Genomic DNA, 26,710 nt, shown 5'->3' on the forward strand with positions numbered 1-26,710 from the left:
CTGAACAGTTCAGGAGGAATTCACTGATGAATAATACAATTTTAGTACGCTGGTAGGAAGAATCTCAAAGTACCTCAGTCATATTCCTACTTAATGAGAACATGGTTAAGAATCCTGAATTCCTGGTGCCAAATGACCTTGGAGGTGATGGAAAGCCAGGTGAAAATTCTGGATCTCAATAAACTCTATTTCTAATATGAAGGGACATCACGGACAACCAGAGTCCATCACAGTGATTTCCACAGTTTGGTGTTTGTGCTACAACTGAATAGTAGAATCTATGGAATGACATCATAACTGAATTTGTTCTATTAACCAAAAGACAACAAAGATGGTACATGAAGTGATTGATAGAGTCCTGGAAATACCTGCTGTCTGAAATGCTTTTCAAAATAGATTAATTGTTGCTCATTTCTATGTTACCCTAAGAAAGTCTGACACCTCACAGCTTTTGAAACAGGACATGCAGCATCCTTTACAATGGATTTCATGCCATTACTCAGTATCCCATTGATACAATAAAAGGCTGACTCATTTCCTTCCCTCTTCATGATCTGTTACAAATTAAACTGGGATACCATATGCTGGGTCTAAAATGCTCGGTATATCCAGTGGCTCATGGTGATTCTGCCAGCTTTCAGGTGAAACACTGTCTGGAGAAGCAACAAGAGAACCCCTGCTATACAGTTTGCACTGGAGGGCTTTGACAACTGGGGGTATTTCATCAGATCATCAGTGACTCCACTGCCCCAAACTGATGGCTGTCTGAGATGCTCCCTTACAACTTTCAAGATCTTCTTTGCGTTCTTGCAAATTTCCCTGTCTTGCCTGCCTTGCCCACAGTGTTACTGAGCACGCAGTTTCTAATAAAGCCCATAATGAGAATATTTATTTCCTTGTCTTTCACCATCAAGACTGTCAGGAATGTCAGCACAGCTCAAAAAACCGGATTTCAGAGCTGCTGACTGCTGCCAGCAGAGACAAGCACATTTCAGGGGATGTCTATGAACATTTTTAATATATTTCTCTGTGGGAAGGGGAAAGTATTCAGGTGTCTCATTGTGTAGCAGCACAGCAACACTTCAGGTGCTTTGGCTTTCCCAAAGATACCATTATGCCAGGGAGGAGTGGGGTACTGTTTTTCTTAATAAGCCTACAAGATTAATTTTTGGAATTGCTGCCATGTTATGAAAGTTTAGTGTTGTGAACGTAGACTGCAGAAGAAATTAGCAAAACCTTCCATTCTTATTTTGATCAGATTTTATTTAAAAAAATTTTTTTATGTTTATTTATTTTTGAGACAGAGAGAGACAGAGCATGAACGGGGGAGGGTCAGAGAGAGGGAGACACAGAATCCGAAACAGGCTCCAGGCTCTGAGCTGTCAGCACAGAGCCCGACGCGGGGCTCGAACTCATGGACTGCGAGATCATGACCTGAGCCGAAGTCGGCCGCTTAACCGACTGAGCCACCCAGGCACCCCTTGGTCAGATTTTATAGTAAGAAGAGAAAAGTCAGTCTGAGTGAACTTCACTTTACCTAAATATAGGTCCAGTTAATTGATTTCTTTGTATAAATGACAGATTTCAATAATGCAAGCCTAGTTAATAAACATGTTTAGTCTTATTGAGTTATTACCATGTAATGATAGAACTAAAAGGGATCGGAAAGATTTCCTTTGATCTCATCTTTTTATAGATAAGAACAGTGTGATATGAAAAATTTAAAAAAAAATTGCTCAATATCAAATAATGATTTGAAACAGAGCTAGGGCTGTACCTCATGTCAGAACTCCAAATTTTATTATTCTGATGCTAATTTGAAGGGAAAACTCAAGTCCTAAGGAGTAAACCTATTTCTCAGAATACAAACTACTGAAATTTAACCTGGATTCTCTGCCAGTCTTCAAAACCCAGAACCCTGAATAATTCCATGTCCACAGTTTAGATTCAGGGAGGCCTCCTCCATGTGCTTTTAACACCCATCATATTAGAAGTACGAGTCTTTTCAGCTATCTTGCTAATTGTTACTTCCTGCTGCAAAGGTTAGCTGGGGCATTAGATGAGAAATGAAAAGTTACAACTTCAGAACACAGGACAAAAATAGAAGGATGTTTTCAAATTCTCAGTTTAATTTTTTTGTCTTTTCATCATGCGTTAAGCCAAAGAGAAAATTAAGATAATAACAAGGATAGCAGATAGCAAATTCAACTTTGAGACAGAATTCCCAAGAACAGAGTTTATCAATCTTGTTACCACAACTTTAGAAGAATCCTAATAGACAGCATTATATATTAAGCCTCCACACTGCTGTGCCCCTTATGGGAAGTCAGATTTGCCTTTCAGTTATCGTTGGTCCTTTTAGCAGAAACTGCAGTTCCATAGTCTCCCTATTTACAAAATTACGATTTTTTTCAGGGCCATCAAATTTATCTGTACAAAATACTTGATTTTTCCATCTCTCTTGCCACTGTAGCTGACCAGTGACATGTAGGTAAAAGTCTTCCGGCAAAGCGAACCTTTCATAATACAAATGCAAACCGAGAGGGAGACTTGGGACTTTTGTTCTTGCCTATTCCCATTTCTGCCTGTCTGGACTGCACACTTGCTACCCTTGCCATTCACCTGTTAAGGACCTCAGAGAAGGATGCGAGAAAGGACTTGCATCCTGGAAGACATCCTCAGGAAGTGGTGCTAGCTTGAGAATACATACCTTTGGAAATGCGTGTAAGAACAACATAAAGCCTGTTGAAGTTTGTGTTAGCTGAGTTTTCAGTTATTTGCAGTCAAACAAATTCCCTACTCTTTATTTATTTACTTATTTATCTTTACTTATTTACTTTTTACTTATTTACTTAAGGAGGACACTTGTTGGGATGAACACTGGGTGTTGTAAGGAAGTGATGAATCATTAAATTCTACACCTGAAACTAATTATTACACTATATGTTAACTAGGTGGAAATTAAACAAAACTTGAAAAAAATAAACTTAAAAACACATCAAATGAATTCCTAACTGATGTAGACATTATGAGTCTTTACAAAGTGACCTTGGATTCTGTGGTCAGAGGACTTGGGTTCTGGATCTGATCCTTTCCCTAGCCAAAAAAACGAGACAAAATAAAGCAAGGCCATCTTTGAAACCAATTGAGTTGGAGAAAGCATGGGTCGTTTTACCTACATTGCCTTACTAAGCAACAGGATTCTTATTTCAATTGACTCAGGTGTGTTTCCCCTTGTGCCAGCTAAATAGCACTGGGTTGGAACATTTGCAGAATCTGGTATTTTCCTATCTTAATTATGGGAGGCACTGACAATGATTCTTCCTTGACACAGAGAATCTCTGCAAATGACACTTTTCCTTTAGCTAGTGCCAAGGGGAGAAAAAGCAACAACAACAACAAAATAGCAGCAAGTGAAGTGAAAAGTGTGCACATTTCAGTGCACTTATAGTTTACCTCCTGAATGGGCTGGTGGGCCACATAGGAGTACCATCCCCTGACCTTGTCGGACAGACACAGTGCTTCTTGTTCTTGTTTTAAAGTTTTCAAGATCTGTTAAGAAAGATAAAGGAAAAAGAGTTTAAATTGTAAAGGCCTAAGATAATATGAGAGAATTTAAGTATTTCAAAAGAGGACAGTCTTCTGCTGAGAAACAGTAATTGTATCACCCATATCAAGGAAATTCAGTGTAGCTTCTTTTCACATGATATTGTCCTGTCATCCTTGATTCTGTATACTGTAATGGAGCTACCTGTTACATGTGTCTATTTATATTTAAAACATATAAAATTAAATAAAATGTATAATTCAGTTTCTCAGCCACACTAGCTACATTTTGAGTTCAACAGCCACATGTAGCTAGCTAGTGGTTACCATATTGGACAGCAGAGAAATAGAACATTCAAATCAATGCAGAAAATCCTATTAGATGGTGCACATCTAAATGAAGAAACCAAGGTTTAATGAAGTTAAGTGACTTCCCCAACATCTTTTTGTAATTAAATATTATCAGGAATGACATTCATAATATCTGATACTCAATCCTATTCACTTCACAAACCATTCTATTATATGCAATTATACATGTCCCTCTACATATGTAACTAGAATAGGACTCTCTCTGGATATGCACACACATCATATACACTGTACAAATAGACATATGCACATATACATAATTGTTTCAAAGTACGTGTATATTTTTAAATATTTATAAAGTACTGTCCAAGATTCTGTTTTGAAAAAAAAAAAAGCTCCCTTCTGTCAAGGAGGTCAGGTATAGTTAGAAAGATAAGACATTACAAACCCAAAGATCACAGTTTGAGTCAGCGAACAAGCAGTTGCCAATAAAAATGAGTTAATGTAAAAAATATGTCTAATAAAGTGACAGACATATTACTGTTTAAAAAAATATTTTTTCCTGTCCTCCCAAATGTAAACCCTCTCAACAAGAAGTATTTTAAGTGCCATTTCATTTTTTGTTGTCTAAAACATTTGATTTCACAAGCTCTTATTGGATTTGAAGATTATTCCAAAACAAGTATGTTCTGCAGGGCGGCAAGCTGTGCACACTGGAGATCAGTAATATTTATTGACTATTTCCTACATGCTGGCCATTTTGGCAAGTATTTCATGATGATTATCTGAAGTGATTCTAACAACAATTATATGGATTAATTACCATTAATGTCTCCATTTTATAGTCTAGAAAAGAGAGGCACCATGAGGTTTGTTAAAGGTTACATGAGTAAGTTATGAAGCTAGGGGGATAAAGTGGACAGACTTCCTGCAGTCAAAAAAAAAAAAAAAAAAAAAAAAAACCAAAAAAACAAAAAAACCCAAACGGGATGCTTCTATAACTAGGTTTGACTTTAAGGAGAGGTCAGGATATCAAAGAAAATTTAGACACATACATATCTTCGTTACCAACTTCTGGAATTATGGAAATTTTAAAAGCATACATTATTTTCTTCAACTAAGTACTTATAAAAATGTCATTAAACATCACTTGGTTGTCAGACTTTGATATAGGCACTGTGAGAACACAGCGCCTGCCTTGTAGGGACCCGAGAGTATAGTGGGCAGGACTGACAGATAACACCTAATCATAGGAAGCCAAAGACTGACAGAGCTGAGGTGTGAACCAGGACACCTGGAGGACATACTGAGTACAATACACAAAAATCCTCTAACTTGAATAACATTTCTGTTGTAATAAAATTCTTTTAATCCAATGAGCATCACGTAAGGCTAAGACATGATATTTTCTTCCAAGGAAATGGTCGGAGAAGCCTTCAAAAAAGATTAAACGTGGGGCGCCTGGGTGGCGCAGTCGGTTAAGCGTCCGACTTCAGCCAGGTCACGATCTCGCGGTCCGTGAGTTCGAGCCCCGCGGCAGGCTCTGGGCTGATGGCTCAGAGCCTGGAGCCTGTTTCCCATTCTGTGTCTCCCTCTCTCTCTGCCCCTCCCCCGTTCATGCTCTGTCTCTCTCTGTCCCAAAAATAAATAAACGTTTAAAAAAAAAATTAAAAAAAAAAAAAAAGATTAAACGAGACATTTAAAAAACTTTATTATGGAAAATGGTTTAATATTATAAACCATCATCCCTAAAAGTGACAGTGAATCATTCTGAATTGTCACTTCTGCATACAGGTTCTTAGAATACGTCATCTAAGTTTTTATACAAACATCCCATCGCAATACCAGAGTTGCATAAAAAATTAAGGGCTAATAGGTAATAGAGGTCAAGTCTTATCTAGGCAAAGTCCACCATGGTTCTGATTAGAGGAGGGGCATTTAGAAATGGGGAAAAAATGAGAAGCACATGTAATGTGCTTAAATGATTTTTAATTGTCCTTAATGAGCTTGAAAAACTGGATTCCTGTTTCTTCCTTTTCAGTTTATGAATTCATGCAGTTCTACAAGGTTCGGGCAGTCAGAATATATCAAACTAATCTGGTATTTGAGAAAATATTTGGACATATTTCTTAGTAGTTAGTTGATACAAATTCCAGATGGCAAACCCTACTTACATAGTGAGTAAAAAGACTGCATTTGGACAGATTTGATTTTGAAATCAACTCTGCCATGTATTAGCTGTGTAACTGACCTTCGGCAAGTCTTCATTTTCTCATAAATAAATGCAAATAAATGTGCTTTGTTTTAAAGTAAGAGTCATGGGCAAAGATTAAATGAGATAGTACTTGAAAAGCACAAGGCCAAACACAAAGATTGTGCTACAAATCTGGTGTTCAATGTATTTGTTCTGTCCACCAAAGAATGTTGTTATACAGTGGCAGGTCATAATCCAATCATTCTATTTATAAGAGTGTTCCCAATAGTAAATTAATTCTAGAGAGAATTCTAGAGAGCTATGGCTACTGATAAACAAAGGACACTATATTTATGCACACATTTAAGGAAAAATTCCATGTCCAAAACTGGTCTTTTCAGATACAACTATCCATCCAGATCCTAATTACTAGCAGTGTGGTAACTGTACAAATCAAAGAACTATGGGTGTGAATGGGTATTTTTTGAAGCTTGTGTACTCATGGCCAGGCCTTTGTCAGCAATAGTCCTGCACATATTATTATTTTAGAGTCACTTTATTTCCAAAGCCTTGGTTCTGGGTAATGATCATTGGCAACAGACTTTACAAGATAGTAAGAATATATTATGGATAAAGCTCTGTTACCATGACCATTGACCTAATAGCAATAATAGCATCTACCTGCAAAATGTATTGAGGTCATACCATGTGCCAAGTGTTTTTCATATAGATCTCATTTGTTCCATCATAACTTAAATTTCCAACTTGGAGGTGATATAAGTGAAGTTCAGAGAGGTTCAGTATCATCTTCACCACCCAAGAAGTGGTCAGAAAAATACAAATTTATATATGTCTCCCTTTAAAGCTACTGGTCTCAAACACCAGAGTCTATGGCTTCCCCAATGATTTAGTGGAAGCTAGTGAAAAAGAACATTCAAACTAGTTACTCAACAGCTTAGTGACAAAAATAAAAATCTTTGAATGAATTGTAAGCTCTTTAGTGATTATGCAGGAAAATCCACATTTCAATGCACAAAGCAATGAGTAGGTACATTTCGTTCCAAATCTTCTATTTCTTTGCTTTTCCTTGTGGGTGAGTACTCAATGTAGGGATTTTAAACAGTAGGTAAAAAGGATGAAATTGAATGAGGAGAAAACAATCAGAAACAACTCTATTAAGAAGCATGCTTGCTGCATTGTTAATGAAAGGTAGCTGAACAATGTAGTCAATTACTAAAGATATGGTTGAATAAACGACGCATATGTATGACAAGGAATTAATATCCATGTATTGTGGTTTTTCACAACAGCTTATTTTTCCGACTCTGTATATGGTTTACTGACATGGGATTCGTAGACATTTAAAAAATAAGTGGCTATACTTTTCGGTGTTGATTTCATTCATCAGCATTTTACATAATTTTTTCTAGAAATCATATGCCAAAGGATGCACAATTTTGTGGCAGATGTGTTTTCATATCATATTTTCCTGTGGAAACAATTGTCCTTTATTCTGCTATGGAATGTAATATCAGCATTTCATTTTTAAATGAAATTAGAAAATATGCTATGAAACTTGGAATGTATATTGAGTGCATAGAGGAAATGAGTTCGCATTTAAATTCCTGCGGGAGTAAAAGCATACAAAGGTCTTAAAGCTGCAATATGCGATAAATAATAAAATGTCTTAATATATGAAAATACTTATAATTCAAACTACAGAGTAAATCAGGGAGTGAGGGGGGAAAATCTACATATATTTCCTGTCTGTAAAGTTATTAAATGTCTAGAGGAAAGGAAAAGATACCTTCCAACAAATATCTGGAGGTACTCTAGAGAAACCATCCAGAGGGCCCAATATATTTTTTTGAGAAGTAACAGTAAGTGAGAAAAAGTAACTCATGTAGGCCAACACTAAGGGACTACCCATGACCCACTGAACACTGAAGAGCTGAAGCCATTTACAGGGTGGGACCACCCAGAGAAGAGTGTAAGTTTAGTTTTAAAATGTCTAGAAGATGTTAATGGGATCATAACACACATCATGGTTTGTTAAGAATCCACAAAGAGGCAGGAGAAAAGGGGAAAGGAAGAATGATACAGTAAACCATGCAAGTAATGCATGCATTTTTAATGCATGTATTATTTACTACATGCTAAAAAAATACCAATTCAGTTTTTCCTTATTTGGGTAAGCCTGGATTCTATTAATTCTTACAGGGTGGCCTTAGAACAAGAAATTTCTAACACCAGTATCCTTTGTTATTGCTTCCTCCAATTTTGAAAGTAGCAATCAATAAGGAAATCAATACCAACTGGGAAAAATGGTCAAGCAATACATTTGTTATGAATATGATTTTCATAATGATGATTGTACCGTTTGTTTTTTTAAGGAGTATTTTTGGAGCATAACTTTAAAAATTGATTATCATGTAGCATATTTAAAATTAGGTCTTGAATCTGCCATTTGTTTCCTGAGTGTATGCATTTGTGGATGCACATTTGCATGGTTTCTTGAATTCTAGAGACTCATACTGAAAGTAAGTCTAAATTTATAAACCTTAGGAATTGCAAGCCACATTTGTCACATTCTTTCCACTCAGGAAGAAGGAAGAAGCCATTAGTACAACTGGCATAGGTGACTGGGTTTCCCAGTGAGAATACATAACAAGATGAAGACTTGCATAATGGTTTAACATGCTGGTTTTGTAGTGAGAAGAACCTGAGTACAAATCTGGTACTCTTATTTTCTTGCTGTACAATGTAGGTGAGTTATTTAATCTCCTAGAACCTCACTTTCATCATTTCTAATATTAGGACAAAAATCTCTATCTCATAGAGCTCTTTGAAGATTAAGATCATGCATATAAAGCATTTAACATACTGTCTGATCCAAAGTCAGTAGCCCATAAATGTTAGCATTATCATTATCATTTCTTGGCATCTAAGGAAACCATACAGAAAGTGACTTACTGGGGGAAAGCTTGTGAGTCTAAACTTCCACCAGAAAAAGTAACACCAGAGTGGTCAAGTCAATCCTACCATGGCAAAAAATGCTAATAGGACTTAAAATACATCTATTTTTGTTCATCTTAATTGTGTTTTCAAGTCTGAATAGGAGCTGAAGTAAGCCAGCTACCTTATCCTTTCCAGTGTGTGAACTATAGTCTTTATATGACTTAAAATTAAGATATACTCACATATAAAGGATTCAGAAAATTTTCCTTAAGAACCTATGATGATATGGTCTCAGAGAGCTTGTACCACTTTTTAATGTAAATGTGGTAGCATTTTCATAAAACACTAAAATAGGATGTAGGTTTATCTTCTACAAAGTATGCAAACATGTTTCAAAACAGAAATAAATTATGAAACATTTTATTATTTATTGATTATATAAATTTACTCATTGAACTTAAAATTTATAAGTTCACACTGCATACTAGTTGTAAACAGATGGGTATAAATGGAAACTGAGGGGTGCCTGGGTGGCGCAGTCGGTTAAGCGTCTGACTTCAGCCAGGTCACGATCTCGCGGTCCGTGAGTTCGAGCCCCGCGTCAGGCTCTGGGCTGATGGCTCGGAGCCTGGAGCCTGTTTCCGATTCTGTGTCTCCCTCTCTCTCTGACCCTCCCCTGTTCATGCTCTGTCACTCTCTGTCCCAAAAATAAATAAACGTTGGAAAAAAAATTAAAAAAAAATAAATGGAAACTGAAATATATGTGTGTATATATATATATATATATATATATATATATATATATATGATTATAAAATATTGATAGGTTTGTTTGTCAGTATCTTGCTTTTCCTTATGTCATTAACTTTCCCATTTGCTTATTCAGTCTTCAGCAAATATTTTTTGAGTTCCTTTTCAGTTCCAAGTATTCGTGTCAGCTATCTTATCTTTCTAACAACTAAGTAAAACAAAACTAAACAAAAACCTTTGTCTATGCTAAACATCCAATATTAAATACCCCAATTTGTTGGTCCCTAAAGTAAGGGACCAGAATCTGATGCTAGGCGATGGTCTGACATTGCAAAGTAAAGCAAATCTCTTTCTTGGATATCTTTGTATAGATAACAAAGGGCTTTATTAATATTTCTAAGCTAATGTACACTCAATTTACAAATGAGTCATTCATAGAACTGACTTACGACCTTGTTCTTTCATTGTCCCTAATGCTGCTACTATGGACAACCCTATGAAAATTCTTAGAGCACTTATTTCCAAGTACAAAGGAAGAGCCAGTGGGAGCTCTCCCAGATGCTGACTGTGACTGCACAATGTTCTCCCTCCAAATGTCTGAATTTTTTTTCTACCCTTTTTACTCATGTCAGATGAAAACTCTATAATTTAGGGATTATTTTGGAATTGCAGAAATTACATTTCAGCAAAATGGCTGCAAATGCATTGTCTTGCCAGTAGTCATTGACAGTGAAGGGTAAATTAATCCAATCAGATTGCTTCCTCTTAAGTAAATAAGAGCAGTAGGGATTCTTTTTTTTTTTTTTTTTTTTTTTAAACGTTTATTTATTTTTGGGACAGGGAGAGACAGAGCATGAACGGGGGAGGGGCAGAGAGAGAGGGAGACACAGAATCGGAAACAGGCTCCAGGCTCCGAGCCATCAGCCCAGAGCCCGACGCGGGGCTCGAACTCACGGACCGCGAGATCGTGACCTGGCTGAAGTCGGACGCTTAACCGACTGCGCCACCCCACGGACCGCGAGATCGTGACCTGGCTGAAGTCGGACGCTTAACCGACTGCGCCACCCAGGCGCCCCAGTAGGGATTCTTTGAATGGGAGTTTTGATTAGCCAAAAAAGAAACAAAAGAAAATGTTATCTATGAAGTAATGGGGAGGGTAGAATAGGGCTTAGAAAGCTCAAGAAGGGATTAATGACCTAAAAAATAGGATGAGAAAAGGTGTGTAGAGATTGCCAAAGACAAATTTGCCTGGGGTCAGCAATCTTGCATTTTGCAAAAGGGGAGGTTACACTCCTCTTTCTCTTATACTACATTACTGCGTCATTTTCTGTTTCCAGCCACAAAACCCAGGAAAGAGCTTAAAATGTGTTGTTATGTGTTAAGCAGGCTTCTGTGGATTGTTTGGGAAATTAATCATTTTGTAAATACTATTTAGCAAATTAAAAAAAAAAAAAGGAATGCTAGTTTTAACTGGCTTCCATAAAGAACTCAATTTCTCACTTTCCATGTATTCTTTCATTTAATCCTTCCAACTTTATGAAGTAAGTATTATCACTAATCCCATTTTATACAAAGAAAAAATTAACAATCAAGATCAAAGGCCTACTATAAGGAAGAGAATGAATTAAAATCCAGGTTTACCTAATCCAAAAATGTATGCTTTTAGCCTCTTTTCTACATAGAATTCAATTTAAAAGATGAAACCATACTTGTTGATTGTATAGTTGACTATTTAAAATGCACATTTTTTTCACCCCTCTTCTATTATTTTCTTGACTTTTCAAGAAAATAAGGTTGCTTTGCTGTCCTTTGTGCTCTAAGTGTATGACTCTCTTGGTAGCTCTTTTTATTTCTCATATTAGTTTTTTTCTCTTTCTTCATTTTTTTTTTGAGGGGGCATATTCTATTTTATCTAGACCTTTGTGCTACTTAAGAAGTCAAAGAACAACTCGATTTAAAATGTTTGAGTTTCTTCATGTATTCCATAAAAACCTGTACCTATCTAAATCACAAGGTTACTGCGATTAGTGCGATATGGCATCATAAATAATGTTCTCCTTTGGAGACAGGTGTTCTAAAATACAAGCTATTATTACCAGCATTTTTCTCTACAGGAGCTCATCTCTTTTCGCATATCATCCTGACTCAGGAGTGTTAATGGTTAGGAAGCTGCATTCCCTATCATTGGTTTCATGTTTATACAACAGAAACAGAAACAAAGGTTTCAGAAAAGGATTTGGCTTAGTACATTTTAGAATAAAATATGGAATCTTCATTGTACTCTATCAAGGACCTCTACATAGGTCCCTGCCTATGTCCCCAGTCTCATTTCCTGTATTTTTCACCTTCCTTAAACATAATAAACATGTTTTGCTTTCAGTTCTTCAAACACTTTAAGGGTAACCCTGTTTTAAGACCTTCATATTTGCTGTTCCCTTTGGAATGCACTTGACTCATCTTTTGGCTCATCATTCCCATATTCAGGACTCATTTCAAATGTCACTTCTCCAGGGTAGCATTCTCTGAGGCTTTATCTCAAGGAGACCATCACCTGGCTCTGGTTACTCTCCATCACATCACGTCTTTATTATTATGTCTCACATAGCAATTGTCACCACCATCTGTAAAGACGATTTGCTTCTATGCTATTTGGTTTATTGTCTCCCCTACCCACCACTCCCTGCCCCAAGATGAAGATTCACTGGGGCAGCAATCTTTTCAGTCTTTATCAGTTTGCAGCACAGTGCCCAAAACAGTGTTTGATACATTTTAGGTACTTAATTAGCATTTGTTGAGCATCAATCCCCTTCCTGAGGACAACACTGAGTCAACAAGACTTGATGGCCTAAAGTGAACTTTCTTGTATTTGTCCACATGACACAGGGTCATGTTACAAAAAGACCTATGGGTGCTCGATGGCCAGGGATGCTGTGGATGGTACTTTTAAGACTACATCTCTAATCAAGGAGTTAAGCCACCTACCATGCCTTAATATAAAAGCTCACAGATCCACTGACTAAGACTGAAATACAATCAGCATATGAAATAAGTTCACTACCTGGTATAAGAAATACCCTTCCATCCACTGACCCCTGAGGCTCAGGAAATGCCTGAGATAATGAAAATATCAAACATCATGCAAATTGCATGGGTCTGTTATTTGTGATCAGGGCTATCAGTTAGTCAGTGATATATCATACAATTATCTGTTTTTCATCTAGTGTGAGAATTCTGTAATTTGATAGACTTATGATCATTACAGTTTTGACAGAAAGAAACATGATTCTTCATTTTGTATTTTTACTTCATAGCCTTTTCTTCTCCCCTCTGAAAATTAAAATTAGCAAGTTGTAATTCATTGTACCAGTCTTCTCAAAAAACGGGCAATCCTAGAGGGCAAATCAGATATATTCAAGTAACACTAGAATAAATATTCTCTGAAGAAATGCTGAAAAGGCATGCATCGGGAAGCCATCGTGAAGTCAGTAATCTATAGGAAAAACCTTGGAACATATTACTAAATGGAGATATATAGGCCACAGATCATGAGCAAACCCTAGAGACCACAAATCTACCCATCCATACAATTGGTCGTGAAGCACCATGCTTTAAAGTGTAAGAAATCTTTTCATCTCAAACTTTTTCATTCCACATCTTTTACTTTGTTAACCTTTTAAGGATACAAGCCCGAGGACTGAGTTCACCTTCAAGCTTGCCTACCACTAAGTGGAAGTGGGTACCATATCTAGGAGGGGCAGTTTCTCACTTCCTCCTTAAAAATGAAACTAGGTAGGTGCTTTCATATTTAAACATTCTCTTATTTGTATCCAAAAAAGTAGGGATTTCTTTTCCCAAGAAGCTTGAGAAGAAATTACACTGATTGTTAACTTCAAAGGGAGAGGCATACTTTATCAGTATTTCCTGACATTCTTATGCTTTGCAATAAAGTTTTGCTTTGAAAGCAAATCGAAGAGTCTTCACCACATTCTCAGTTTTGGATTTTTGACCCAATAAAAGAGTGAATGGTGACTCATAAAGAAAAATGCCAGCCTTCTTATATTCACTGCTCCTAAGAAATTGGACACCCTTTGCCATCTAGTTATTTTCGGGAAATCAAAGCTGTTAGAAGTAACAGGTTTGTTGCATCACCGGCTCAAAGAGGATATTTCTCTGCCCTTTTCGTTTCCCTTCTTTGAGAAAAAACATTCCTTGGGGTACTAGATGCTGCATAAGCTGTATCTAGTATACCACTTAAAAATTTTTAAGGACATAAAAAAAAGTTCTGTATATAAATGAAATTCCCAGATGAAGAGCAGCAGTTATTTATGTTGAATTTAAGTTGCTTTGGCAACTTCAACCATATATTTTTATCTCATTACAGTTTTGAAAATAAAACTATCATCAAATATGCATGCAAGCTATGTGTTTATTCATCATCTACTTAGACTTTGCTATGGATGCTATTTCACTGTTCTTTGCTATGGATGCTGTTTCACTTATTTTCTGGGAGAAATCAGAGATAAGGCTGCAGTGTGGTAAACCTGTCACTTTTTGGAAATGCCATCACTCAAGCCCCTTGCTTTTAAATGCACTGTTGAGGGAGATGAGAACTAATACAGATTCAATCAATACCTATAATATGCCTACAATGAGCACTTATTATATGTCAGCTACCGTTAAAGGCACAGGGGATGTATTAGTGAACAACAACAAAACAAAACAAAACAAAACAAAACAAAACAAAACAAAACAAAGCAAAACAAAAATCTCTTCGCAAAGAGGCTAATAACATGGATAGAATGACCATTAACAAAATAAATAAACCATACTCAGTATCTTTGATGATGATAAGGGCTACAGAAAATTAAGGGCAGGAAAACAAAGAAAAACAGAAAAAATAGGATAGGGAATATTGGTATTAACCTTTAAAAGAGGAAGATCATGTAAAAGTAGAATCTATTTACTTCCCTTCTATTTCCAAATGTACAGGAATAAATCACTCTCCTTCTGCCAACTCAGCTCTGGGCCCCCACAGAGAATGCCAGGAAGGGTGCAAAGTAGTGCTAAGTGACACAGCAGTCTTGATATAGTTTTGTACTTTCTTATTTAGAACTGAAGTTAAAGTCACCTTAGTTCAGGTAACATCTGAGGAGCCTAATAAATATTTTCATTTTGCATCTAAAAGTTTAATACAGTTCCCCAGCAAAAACAAACATAAAACTCAAAATAACTCTAAATAACTGAAGAAATGGCAGAAACAAATGAGCAGGCATACTAAATATACCCTGATTTCCTAAAGGCAGACGATCACCAAACCAGTACTGTGATAATTTATGTGCTGCTTTGAGAGAGCGTTACTGTTTCCTGCCTCAGAAATCTTACAGAGCCAGAGAATTTCAGAGCTGGGGAGATCTTACAGCCTTAGTGTTTGGGCTGCTACAACAAATACACCACAGACTGGGTGGCTTAAACAACATTTATTTCTCACAGTTCTGGAGACTGGGAAGTCCAAGATTAAGTTGCTGGCAGATCTGGTGTCTGGGGAAGGTCTGCCTCCTGGTTTGCAAATGGCTTTCTCCTCCTCACTGTATCCTCACGTAGTGGTGAATGGAGAGACAGGAAGCCCTCCCTGTCTCTTCTCAAAAGGGCACTCATCTCATTCATGGGAGATCCACCCTCAAGACCATGACTTCATCACCTCCCAGAGGCTCCACCTTTTAATACCATCACACTGGGCACTAAGATTTCAACATATTAATTTTGGGGAGACATAAACATTCAGTCCATAACACCATCCTTTCTTCAGTCTGAGCTCCTTCCCTCATCACTCCTTCCTTCCTCCCTTTTCCCCATTTATATTATTTATGGTGTCATATGTGGTAGATGGTCTGCAGAGTACGAAGATAAATCAAACAAGGTCCCTGACCTCAAGAACTTTATAATCTGGGGTGCCTGGGTGGGTCAGTCCGTTAAGCATCTGAGTTTGGCTGAGGTCCTGATCTTATGGTTCATGAGTTCAAGCCCCATGTCAGGCTCCATGTGGACAGCTCAGAGCCTGGAGCATACTACAGACTCCATGTCTGTCTCTCTCTCTCTCTCTCTCTCTCTCTCTCTCTCCCCCCCCCCCCCCGCCCCGTGTATGCTCTGTCTCTCTCTCTCTCCCTCAAAAATAAACACTAAAACATTAAAAAAAAGAGAAGTTTACAATCTCTATTAGACAAGCACATAAATAGTTCCAATACAAGGTATAAAGGAAGTAATCAGTGTTGTAGAGTGGTAGAGAGAAGGTTCCATGGGAGATGAAAGGAAGTACTTTTTGCTGGGGGTAAATCATTCAGTCAACATTCCATTTGCACAGACGATGAACCCAAGCATATGGGAACCAAAAGACTTGGATCTTGGGTTTAATTTACGTCAGCACCAATGACCTGCTTCCTCTCCTTCCCCAATGCAGGCTTGTTTATTCTCCCCACTTTCTTTAATGCAGGTCAAAGCACATAGGCAGTGCAGGGCACTTCACTCTACTGCAAGGTGATGGTGGGTTCTTATGAGAGCTCTAGCATGAAGCATGTTCCAGACTGCATGAACCATCGAAATCACTAGTGCTCTCATTTTTAAAAAAATATGAGACCAGCTCATATCCAACTACAGGCTCATCATGCACGCCAGCACTGCCATGTCATCTTTCCATCTTTGCAAGGTTACTTCCGAGGTCATTTCCATTCCAACATTTCTGGGTGTGTCTCTGCCTCATAACATTTCTGCTAGAGTTTCCAGAAGATTCCAGCATGACCCCTGTTGCTCTTCTGAACCAAGAAACTCTACACATCAAACCTCACTCTGGGACTCAATTTCCACAGACTTCTTTAAAGACTGTAGCTGAAGCCATAGTTATCAGTATGCTACAGAACAGGACAAAGGATAGAGACTTTTTAAATGTCCCTGAAGTGTGTGTGCATGTGTGTGTGTGTGTAATTGGTGAGTTTGTGAGTTAATGAAGGTACTTTGGATCTTTGCTGAGGAATCCTGAGATTCAAGTGATGACAGTAATGCTCACATCCTTCTTGTTAAGTTTGAAGTTTGGTACTTCTTTTTAACAATATCATGAGGTCGATACTAAAATAGTCCCTTTCACATACGAGCAAACTGAGACTCAGAAAAGTCAAACAATTTGCTTAAGTTCATATTGGTACTAAGTAATAGCCAAATTTGAACCCCAACTGTCTAATTCCAGATAACCTGATGTTTTCTTTTATTTTAAATTTATTATTGTGCGACATATTAAACATATAAAGGCAAAAGTATAATGATTTTTTGCACAGTCCAAAGAATAATAAAATGCACACCTGTGAACTTAACACTCAGATTTACAGCATGGTCAGTAACTTTGAAGACCCTGGGAATTCCTCCAGGATTGTACCCTCCACACTAATTATTCTGCTTACCACCCTGTGTTTACTCTTAAGGTTTTATCAGATACATATGTATTTCTAAATATTGTAGTTAGTCTTAAAAGTAACGTGTACTGTGTGAACATGGAAGCATGTTCCTGTGAGACTTGCTACTTTTGTTTAACATTATTTCTTTGAGAGTCAACTTCAGTGATTATAGCTGTGGTTCATTCATTTTCATTGTGGTTTAATACTTCTTTGTAAGAATTTACCACAGTTTATATATCCTTTCCACTGTTCACACGCAGGTATTTTTTTTTTTTTATTGGCTATTACAAACTAACTTGCTATAAGGGCATGTTTTCTGATCACATTTTCAAATGTTTCTCTGGTCTACAGTATATATAATCAAGAGTACCAAAAAAGTTCAGATTTAGTAGTTCAGAAGACAGTTACACAATCTGTTTTCTAAACTGGTTGATACAATTTTCAATCCTGTCAGCCCAAATGAGCATTGCTGGCTGCTGTTCCTCACCAACACTCAGTATTTTAATTTTTGCAAATATAGTACATGAAATGGTAATTCATTACTTCCAACTTGCATTTCCTTGGTTACTAATATTTTTTTTTCCATGGGGCACTCACATTTCCTGATTCTTAAAATATTAGTTCATGTAATTTATCTGGTCACCTATGGGATTTTTGTCTGTTTCTGACTCACTGGATTTCTTTGGGACCCTTTCTTATTCAATTATATTTTTACAAATATCTTCTCTGCATATATGATTCCCCTCAACTCATTTCTTGGTATTTTTTGATGATTTTAAGTCCTATGCATACATTAATCTTTTCTTTATGGCTAATATTTTTATTCTTTTTTTTTTTGTTTATTAATTTATTTTGAGAGAGAGAGACAGAGAAGATAGAAGCAGGTATGAGGCAGAGAGAAGGAGGGACAAAATGCCAATCAGGCTCCATGCCATCAATGCAGAACCCAATGTGGGGCTCGATCTCATGAGCTGTGAGATCATGAACTAAGCTAAGATCAAGAGTCAGACACTTAACTGGCTGAGCCACACAGACACCCCACATTCACATTTTCTTATTTAAAAAACTCTTCCTTATCCCAAAGCCATATGAGTATTCTCCTATATATATTTTAAAAGTATTGGGCGCCTGGGTGGCGCAGTCGGTTAAGCGTCCGACTTCAGCCAGGTCACGATCTCGCGGTCCGTGAGTTCAAGCCCCGCGTCAGGCTCTGGGCTGATGGCTCAGAGCCTGGAGCCTGTTTCCGATTCTGTGTCTTCCTCTCTCTCTGCCCCTCCCCCGTCCATGCTCTGTCTCTCTCTGTCCCAAAAATAAATAAACGTTGAAAAAAAAATTTTTTTAAAAGTATGAAAGTATTAAAGTTCTGTTATTCTCATGTAAGTATAGGTCTTGCTTCCAACCATAGCACCACACTATCAGGTATCTATAATCAATTCTCATCATTGGTGGTAGTCATGTAAAGTTGCAGCAAACACTGAATTAACAAATACTGAACCATTGTCTCTAGGAGGAAATACATGATTAGGTTTCTCTAAGTCTCTAGTCACAATGTTTCCATCAAATGATCAATACATATGTTGTTTTATGTGTGTTTCTGTTTAATGTTTTTAATGTTTATTTATTTTTGAAAGAGAGAGACAGAGTGCAAGCAGAGGAGGGGCAAAGAGAGAGGGAGACACAGAATCCAAAGCAGGCCCCAGGCTCCAAGCTGTCAGTACAGGGCCCGATGCAGGGCTTGAACTCACAGACCACAAGATTATGACCTGGGCTGAAGTCAGACACTCAACTGACTGAGCCACCCAGGCGCCGCATGTGTTTCTGTTTAAATACACTTTACTATATAATGTCGATTCATTAATATTAACTTCTACGCAACAGCACTCTAACTCATGCCTGAATGAAGCTTATGTAACATGCATATTTTTTTTCCATAAAGCACATCACAGCCTTCTAGCACTTAGGAACACTAGACTGCACTCTAACACTACACTTTGGGCTATTTTAAACAATGAAATTACCAACAAAGAACACACAAAAAAGCAAAAAAACATGGCACTAAGTAGATTGCCAAAGGACATTTGTTTATAGGATGAGCTGAAACCTGAAGGCAGAACATCACCTTGTTCAGCTTCATCAGGGAAAGTGTGTAGAATGACTCAAGTATTTGCTGTTCTGCACATGTCCACGGATGATCATAAAGGAGCTGAGAATACTGATTTGGGGGTTACAGATAAATTTCAGACATTGTCAATGTATACCCAGCAACTGGCTCAGGACTGGGCACTTTGTTGGCATTTGATAAATGTCACAGTTATATATTCAGTAACTTACACAGAGTTTAAACGAAGATGATATGAAAAATGTTATTCCCTAGGCTACACTCCAGGTAAAATGATGATTATGAACAAGACGATAATGATGATGATAGGAATAAGAGTAATAGTTTAGTAATAACAGCAGTGGCAACAATAAAACTATTAGACATAGTAGTAATAATAGTAGCAAGTATACCAATGATGTTTCCTTATATTTTTATAGTACTTGTAGAACTGCTTCACTTCTGCTGAATTTTCATGAATTTTGTGGCCATCCCAATTATCCAAGTCACCTGAACGACATACCCAAATGAATGTAGCTCTTCAACAGGGACTCCTTAGGGTGTGCACATTTTTTTCCCCATCTTTTTTTTTATTGAGGTAAAATATACATAACATAAAATTTCCCATCTTAAATATTTTTAAGTGTACGGCTCAGTGGTATTTAATACATTATTAATGTTGTGCTACCGTCCCCACCATCCATTTCCACAACTATTTTCATCTGATAAAACTGAAATTCTATACCTGTTTAGGATAACCACCCAATGCCCACCCTCCCCTGCCCCTAGCCTCTGGCAACCACCCTTCTGCTTTCTGTCTCTATGAATTGGTATAGTCCTTGTTTTTAAAATTTAAAAACAAAGTTACTCATAATAATTCATCTGATTATGAAAGCATCTTTGTGAAGTAGACAGTGATGGCATTAGGTACTAGGTGCACTGTACAGAAGGCAATATTTGAATTCAGAAAAGTTTAGAGATTTGTTCAAAGTTAAGGTTTCTTCAAATTAAAAAAAAATAATGTCTATTTATTTTTGAGAGAGAGAAAGAGAGAGCATGTGTGCAGGTGGGGGAGGGGCAGAGAGAGAGGGAGAGATGTGAAGCAGGCTCCAGGGTCTGACACATCAGCACAGAGCCTGACGTGGGGCTGGAACTCATGAACAAACCGTGAGATCATGACCTGAGCCAAAGTCAGATGCTTAACCGACTGAACCACCCAGGCACCCCTTACAGTTAAATTTTTAATAAGTAAATGATACGGTCATTTCCGTATCTTGACTATTGTGAATAATACTCCAATAAACATGGCAGTGCAGATATCAATCTGAGATGCTATTTTAACTTCATGAGTGTCTGCCTATAGATGAATGAATAAAGATGCGATATATATATGTATGTGTAGAGATAAACATACACACACACACACACACACACACACACACACACACACACACCATGGAATATTATTCAGTCATGAGAAAGAAGCAAATCCTGCCACATGTGACAACATGGATAAACCCTGGAGGATTATGCTAAGTGAAATCAGTAGGAGAAAGACAAATACTATTTGATATCACATATATGAGGAATTTGGAAAGGCCAAACTCGCGGAAACAAAGTAGAATGGTGGTTACCAGGGGAAGGTGGGGGAAATGAGGACATGTTGGTTAAAGGGTATAAATCACCAGTTTCAATCCAAATAAGTTCTGGGGACCTAATATACAGCACGGTGATTATAATTAACAATAAAGTATTCTATTGTTGAAAGTTTCTAAGATAGTAGACCTTAGATGTTCCCTTTGCAAAAAAAGAAATGGGAAGTGTATGATGGGACGGAGGTGTTAAAGCTATGGGAGTCACATTTTGCTATATATAAATGTATGAAATCAACACCTTAAACTTACATAATGATGTATCAATTATATTTCAATAAAGCTGAAAAAAAGAAGTAAATGGTCTGAGTCTAGAATCCAAAACACTTTCAGTGAAGATTGCAAGCTCCTTGAAGGTAAGAATAACACCTCACACTTAGGCTCTCCAAACCTATTTCAATGCTGTGATGGAGTGGATATGCCATGAAATGTTGTTCTTAAGCATAATGATGATGAAAGCAATGTTATTTTTGACCAAAGAGCAGAACCATAGTATTTTAAAATACAGACCCACTTTTTTTTCTTAACACTTTCCTTTTCTCCTCTGAAGAAAGTCTTTATTATTTTACCAAAATTCATGAAAGGGAACACAAATTGTGTTTTGAAATTGACATGCTGTGCATACGGTGATATGTGCGGCTGTGAAACTTTAACAACCCAGTTCAGCTGTGTTATTAATATTGCTCTTCCTGATTAGTGTTAATTGGAATATTTTAATTGATGCAGTGTTTTACTGCCTTCACAGCTTGACTCAGTTGAGGTGCAGAGAACAATTTTTCAATAATAAAAGCCAAGAGAAGCTACCCTGATCTTACTAAATTCAGCATGAATGTATTATGGCAAGCAGACATCACAAAGTCACTGTAGTAGAAAATGGGATGAAGACCATACTCATTTATTCAATTCCTTTAACATATGTTTATGAAGTGCTTAAAACTGGTCAGACCTGGTTTTAGGGGCTTGGGACCCAACAATAAACAAATCAGACAAATACCTGATTTGCAGCATTTACATCTAGCTAGCTGAGGTAGGAAAATTAAAAAAATATATATATGATAAATTTTAATTATAAAGTATGTTAGAAGGTAGTGAAGCTGTGAGAGAAGCAAAATATAGAGCATGTTAAGAAAGACTGGGAGAGCTGGAAGGACAGCTGCAATTTTAGATAATGGGCTCAGGGAAAGCCTGAGGAAGTAGTCTACATTAGAGCAAAGATTTGAAGGAGGTGAAAGACTTGACCAAGTGAGTGCTTAAGAGAAACCCTTCTGTGAGGAATACCAGGAGCCTACTTTAACTAGAGTGTAATGAATGAGGAAGAGAGCAGTTAAGAGATGGGGTCAGGGAGGTACTGGGGCAGGGAAAGTGAGTGACTGCTCAGGGCCTTGATGATCACTGTTTTGGCTCTTATTTTGAGTGAAAGTGGGAGCCACTGCAGATTTCTGAGCAGAAGAATGACATGGTTTTGTGGTTATTCAACTCCATTCTGTTCAACAAGGATGACTGCCATTACATGTCTGGTGGAGTGCTAAGAAACAAAAGACATAAAGATAAATTAAGACTAGCCACTGCTTCTGAACAGTTCCTCATCTTGTAGGGGAGATGTAGACAATTACTTGATTCAAAACAGACACTGCAAGAGATTTAGCTCATGTGTAAACAAAGTGCTTATGGGAATACAAAGTAGAAAGTTTTCTTGCAGTAGAAAGTTAGTTATAGTACATAACATGCACTAATGACCTCAAAAAAATAAGATTTCAAGGGGAGAAAAAAGAGAGGAAAGAATGCCAGGATAAGAGCATTAGAATGAATAAAGACAATCTCATTAAAAATGGAATCAGAAGGTCATGAACAAGGAGCGCTCATGTACTATTACTGTCACACCTTGCAGAGTTCAGCAGGAAGAAGTAAGATTTCCTTTCTATCCAGCAACAGCAAGATGCTTTCACCTGTAACCAATAAGAAATGGCCACTACTTTGATTGCCTGCAGCCAATGACAAGCTGCCAATACTCTGAACTCCTCTATTTCTCAAGTGAAGTTTAAAAAAAAATTTTTTTTAATGTTTGTTTATTTTTGAGAGAGAGAGAGAAAGAGAGAGAGAGAGAGAGAGAGAGAGAGAGAAAGAGACAGAGAGAGAGAGAGACAGAGAGACAGAGCACGAGCAGGGGAAGGGCAGAGAACGAGGGAGACACAGAATCTGAAGCAGGCTCCAGGTTCTGAGCTATCAGCACAGAGCCCAATGTGGGGCTTGAACTCACGAACTGTGAGATCATGGCCTGAGCCTAAGATGAATACTTAAGTGAATGAGCCACCCAGGTGCCCCTCCAGTAAAGTTTTGTTCAAAACAAACCCTCTCAACTTCCTCCTTTCCTTTATAAAAGTATGCTCTCCCCTTTTATACTCCAGACTTGCCTATACTTTGTACCATACTTTGTATCCTGATTGTGATTCCAACTCTATTCCTGAATAAACTCATTTGTTACTTGATAACCTCTGTTGGTTAATTTTTAAGGTTGACAAGGGACACCATACACAAAGATCGAGAAGCATTAAAAATATACAGTGTGGTCATCAAATGACCGACAGGTGTCTGCACAAAAATAAGAGACACAAAACTAGAGAGGTGGATAAGGGTCATCCTGCAGACATTGCTGACACTCTAGAATTGCATTCTGTTTTCCACAGAGTAATCTTACTAACATAGAGACACTTTTAAAATATTTTGTGGTTTATGGGGTACCTGAGTGTCTCAGTTGGTTAAGCATCCGACTTTGGCTCAGGTCATTTTCTCATGGTTTATGGGTTGAAGCTCTTTGTCGGGCTCTGTGCTGACAATTCAGAGCCTGGAGCATGCTTTGGAATCTGTGTCTCCCTCTCTCTCTGTGCCTCTTCCCCACTCAGGCTGTCTCTCTCTCTCTCTCCCTCAAAAATGAAATAAAATATAAATATATATAATATAATAACATATCATAAAGTAAAATAAATATTTTGTGGTTTAAATTAAAGGCTGTAACAAGAGATGAAGAAGAGCATTATATAATACTTACCAGGTCTATCCATCAGAAAGAGCTAACAATTATAAATATCTATTCACCAAATAGGGTGCCCCCAAATATATAAAACAATTAATCACAAACATAAACAACCTTACTGATAAGAATGTGGTAATTGCAGGGGACTTTAATATCACACTTACAACAATGGATAGATCATCTAGACACAGGATCAATAAAGAAACAAGGACCCTGAATGATACACTGGATCAAGTGGACTTGACAGATATATTTGGAACTCTGCATCCCAAAGCAACAGAATATACTTTCTTCTCGAGTGCACATGGAACATTCTCCAAGATAGATCACATACTGGATCACAAAACAGCCCTTCATAAGTATACAAGAATTGAGACCATACCATGCACACTTTCAGACCACAATGTATGAAACTTGAAATCAACCAGAGGAAAAAGTCTGGATAAACCTCCAAAAGCATGGAGATTAAAGAACACCCTAGTAAAGAGTGAATGGACCAACCAGGCAATTAGAGAAGAAATTAAAAAATGTATGGAAACAAATGAAAATGAAAATACAACAATCCAAATGCTTTGGGATGCAGCCAAGGCAGTCCTGAGAGAAAAATACATTGCAATCCAGGCCTATATGAAGAAACAAGAAAAATCCCAAATACAAAATCTAACAGCACACCTAAAGGAAATAGAAGCAGAACAGCAAAGACACCCCAAACACAGCAGAAGAGAAATAATAAAGATCAGAGCAGAAATAAACAATATAGATCTAAAAAAAAAAAACTGTAGAGCAGATCAATGAAACCAAGAGTTGGTTTTTTGAAAAAATAAACAAAATTGATAAAACTCTATCCAGGCTTCTCAAAAAGAAAAGGGAGAACTCAAATAGATAAAATCATGAATGAAAATGGAATTATTACAACCAATCCCTCAGAAATACAAGCAATTATCAGGGAATATTATGAAAAATTATATGCCAACAAACTGGACAACCTGGAAAAAATGGACAAATTCTTAAGCACCCACACTTCCAAACCTCAAACAGGAAGAAATAGAAAACTTGAACAGACCCATAACCAGCGAAGAAACTGAATCAGTTATCAAAAATCTCCCAACAAATAAGAGTCCAGGACCAGATGGCTTCCCTGGAGAATTCTACCAGACATTTAAAGCAGAGATAATACCCATCTTTCTCAAGCTATTCCAAAAAATAGAAAGGGAAGGAAAACTTCGAGACTCATTCTATGAAGCCAGCATTACTTTGATTCCCAAACCAGACAGAGACCCAGCAAAAAAAAAAAAAAAAAAAGAGAGAAGAGAAGTACAGGCCAATATCCCTGATGAATATGGATGCAAAAATTCTCAGCAAGATACTAGCAAATCAAATTCAACAGCATATAAAAAGAAGTACTCACCATGATCAAGTGGGATTCATTCCTGGGCTGCAGGGCTGGTTCAACATTTGCAAATGAATCAATGTGATCCATCACATTAACAACAGAAAAGATAAGAACCATATGACCCTGTCAATCGATGCAGAAAAAGCATTTGACAAAATTCAGCATTCTTTCTTAACAAAAACCCTCGAGAAAGTCGGGATAGAAGGAACATACTTAAATATCCTAAAAGCCATTTATGAAAAGCCCACAGCTAATATCATCCTCAATGGGGAAAAACTGACAGCTTTCTTCCTGAGATCAAGAACACGACAGGGATGTCCACTTTCACTGCTGTTGTGGACAGCAACACAGTGTTGGAAGTTCTAGCATCAGCAGACAACAAAAAGAAATCAAAGGCATCAAAATTGGCAAAGATGAAGTCAAGCTTTCACTTTTTGCAGATGACATGATTTTATACATGGAAAACCTGACAGACTCCACCAAAAGTCTGCTAGAACTAATACATGATTTCAGCAAAGTCACAGGATACAAAATTAATGTACAGAAATCAGTCGCATTCTTATACACTAACAATGAAGCAACACAAAGACAAATAAAGAAATTGATCCCATTCTCAGTTGCACCAAGAATCATAAAATACCTAGGAATAAACCTAACCAAAGATGTAAAAGATCTGTATGCAGAAAACTATAGAAAGCTTATGAAGGAAATTGAAGAAGACACAAAGAAATAGAAAAACATTCCGTGCTCATGGATGGGAAGCATTAATATTGTTAAAATGTCAATACTACCCAAAGCAATCTACACATTCAATGCAATCCCAATCATAATTGCACCAGCATTATTCTTGAAGCTAAAACAAACACTCCTAAAATTTATGGAACCACAAAAGACCCTGAATAGCCAAAGTAATTTTGAAGAAGAAAACCAAAGCGGGAGGCATCCCAATCCCAGACTTTAGCCTCTACTACAAAGCTGTCATCATCAAGACAGCATGGTATTGGCACAAAAACAGACACATAGACCAATGGAATAGAATAGAGACTACAGAATTGGAGTCTCCCACAAACGTATGTCCAACTAATCTTTGACAAAGCAGGAAAGAATATTCAATGGAAAAAAGACAGTCTCTTTGACAAATGGTGCTGGGAGAGCTGGACAGCAACATGCAGAAGGATGAAACTTACACCATTCACAAAAATAAACTCAAAATGGATAAAGGACCTGAATGGAGACAGGAAACCATCAAAACCCTAGAGGAGAAAGCAGGAAAAAACCTCTCTGACCTCAGCCGCAGCAATTTCTTACTTGACACAAAGGAATTAAAGCAAAAATGA

The 26,710-nt window shown here is 37.3% G+C and overlaps 1 protein-coding gene across 8 annotated transcripts in view; it reads right to left on the reverse strand.

Annotated features, from left to right (window-relative positions):
* Positions 1-26,710, reverse strand: part of CNTN4 (contactin 4) — a 903,676-nt gene that overhangs the window by 226,272 nt on the left and 650,694 nt on the right. For all 8 annotated transcript variants that reach the window (XM_086697570.1, XM_086697562.1, XM_086697563.1 and 5 more), the window contains one exon: positions 3,457-3,552. In XM_086697570.1, coding sequence (XP_086553696.1) covers positions 3,457-3,552 — 96 coding nt within the window. The remainder of the gene's footprint in view (positions 1-3,456; positions 3,553-26,710) is intronic.

The sequence above is a fragment of the Puma concolor genome, chromosome A2 (genome assembly GCF_028749965.1).
Source record: "Puma concolor isolate L17-30 chromosome A2, mPumCon1.1.hap2, whole genome shotgun sequence".
Taxonomy (NCBI): Eukaryota; Metazoa; Chordata; class Mammalia; order Carnivora; family Felidae; genus Puma; species Puma concolor.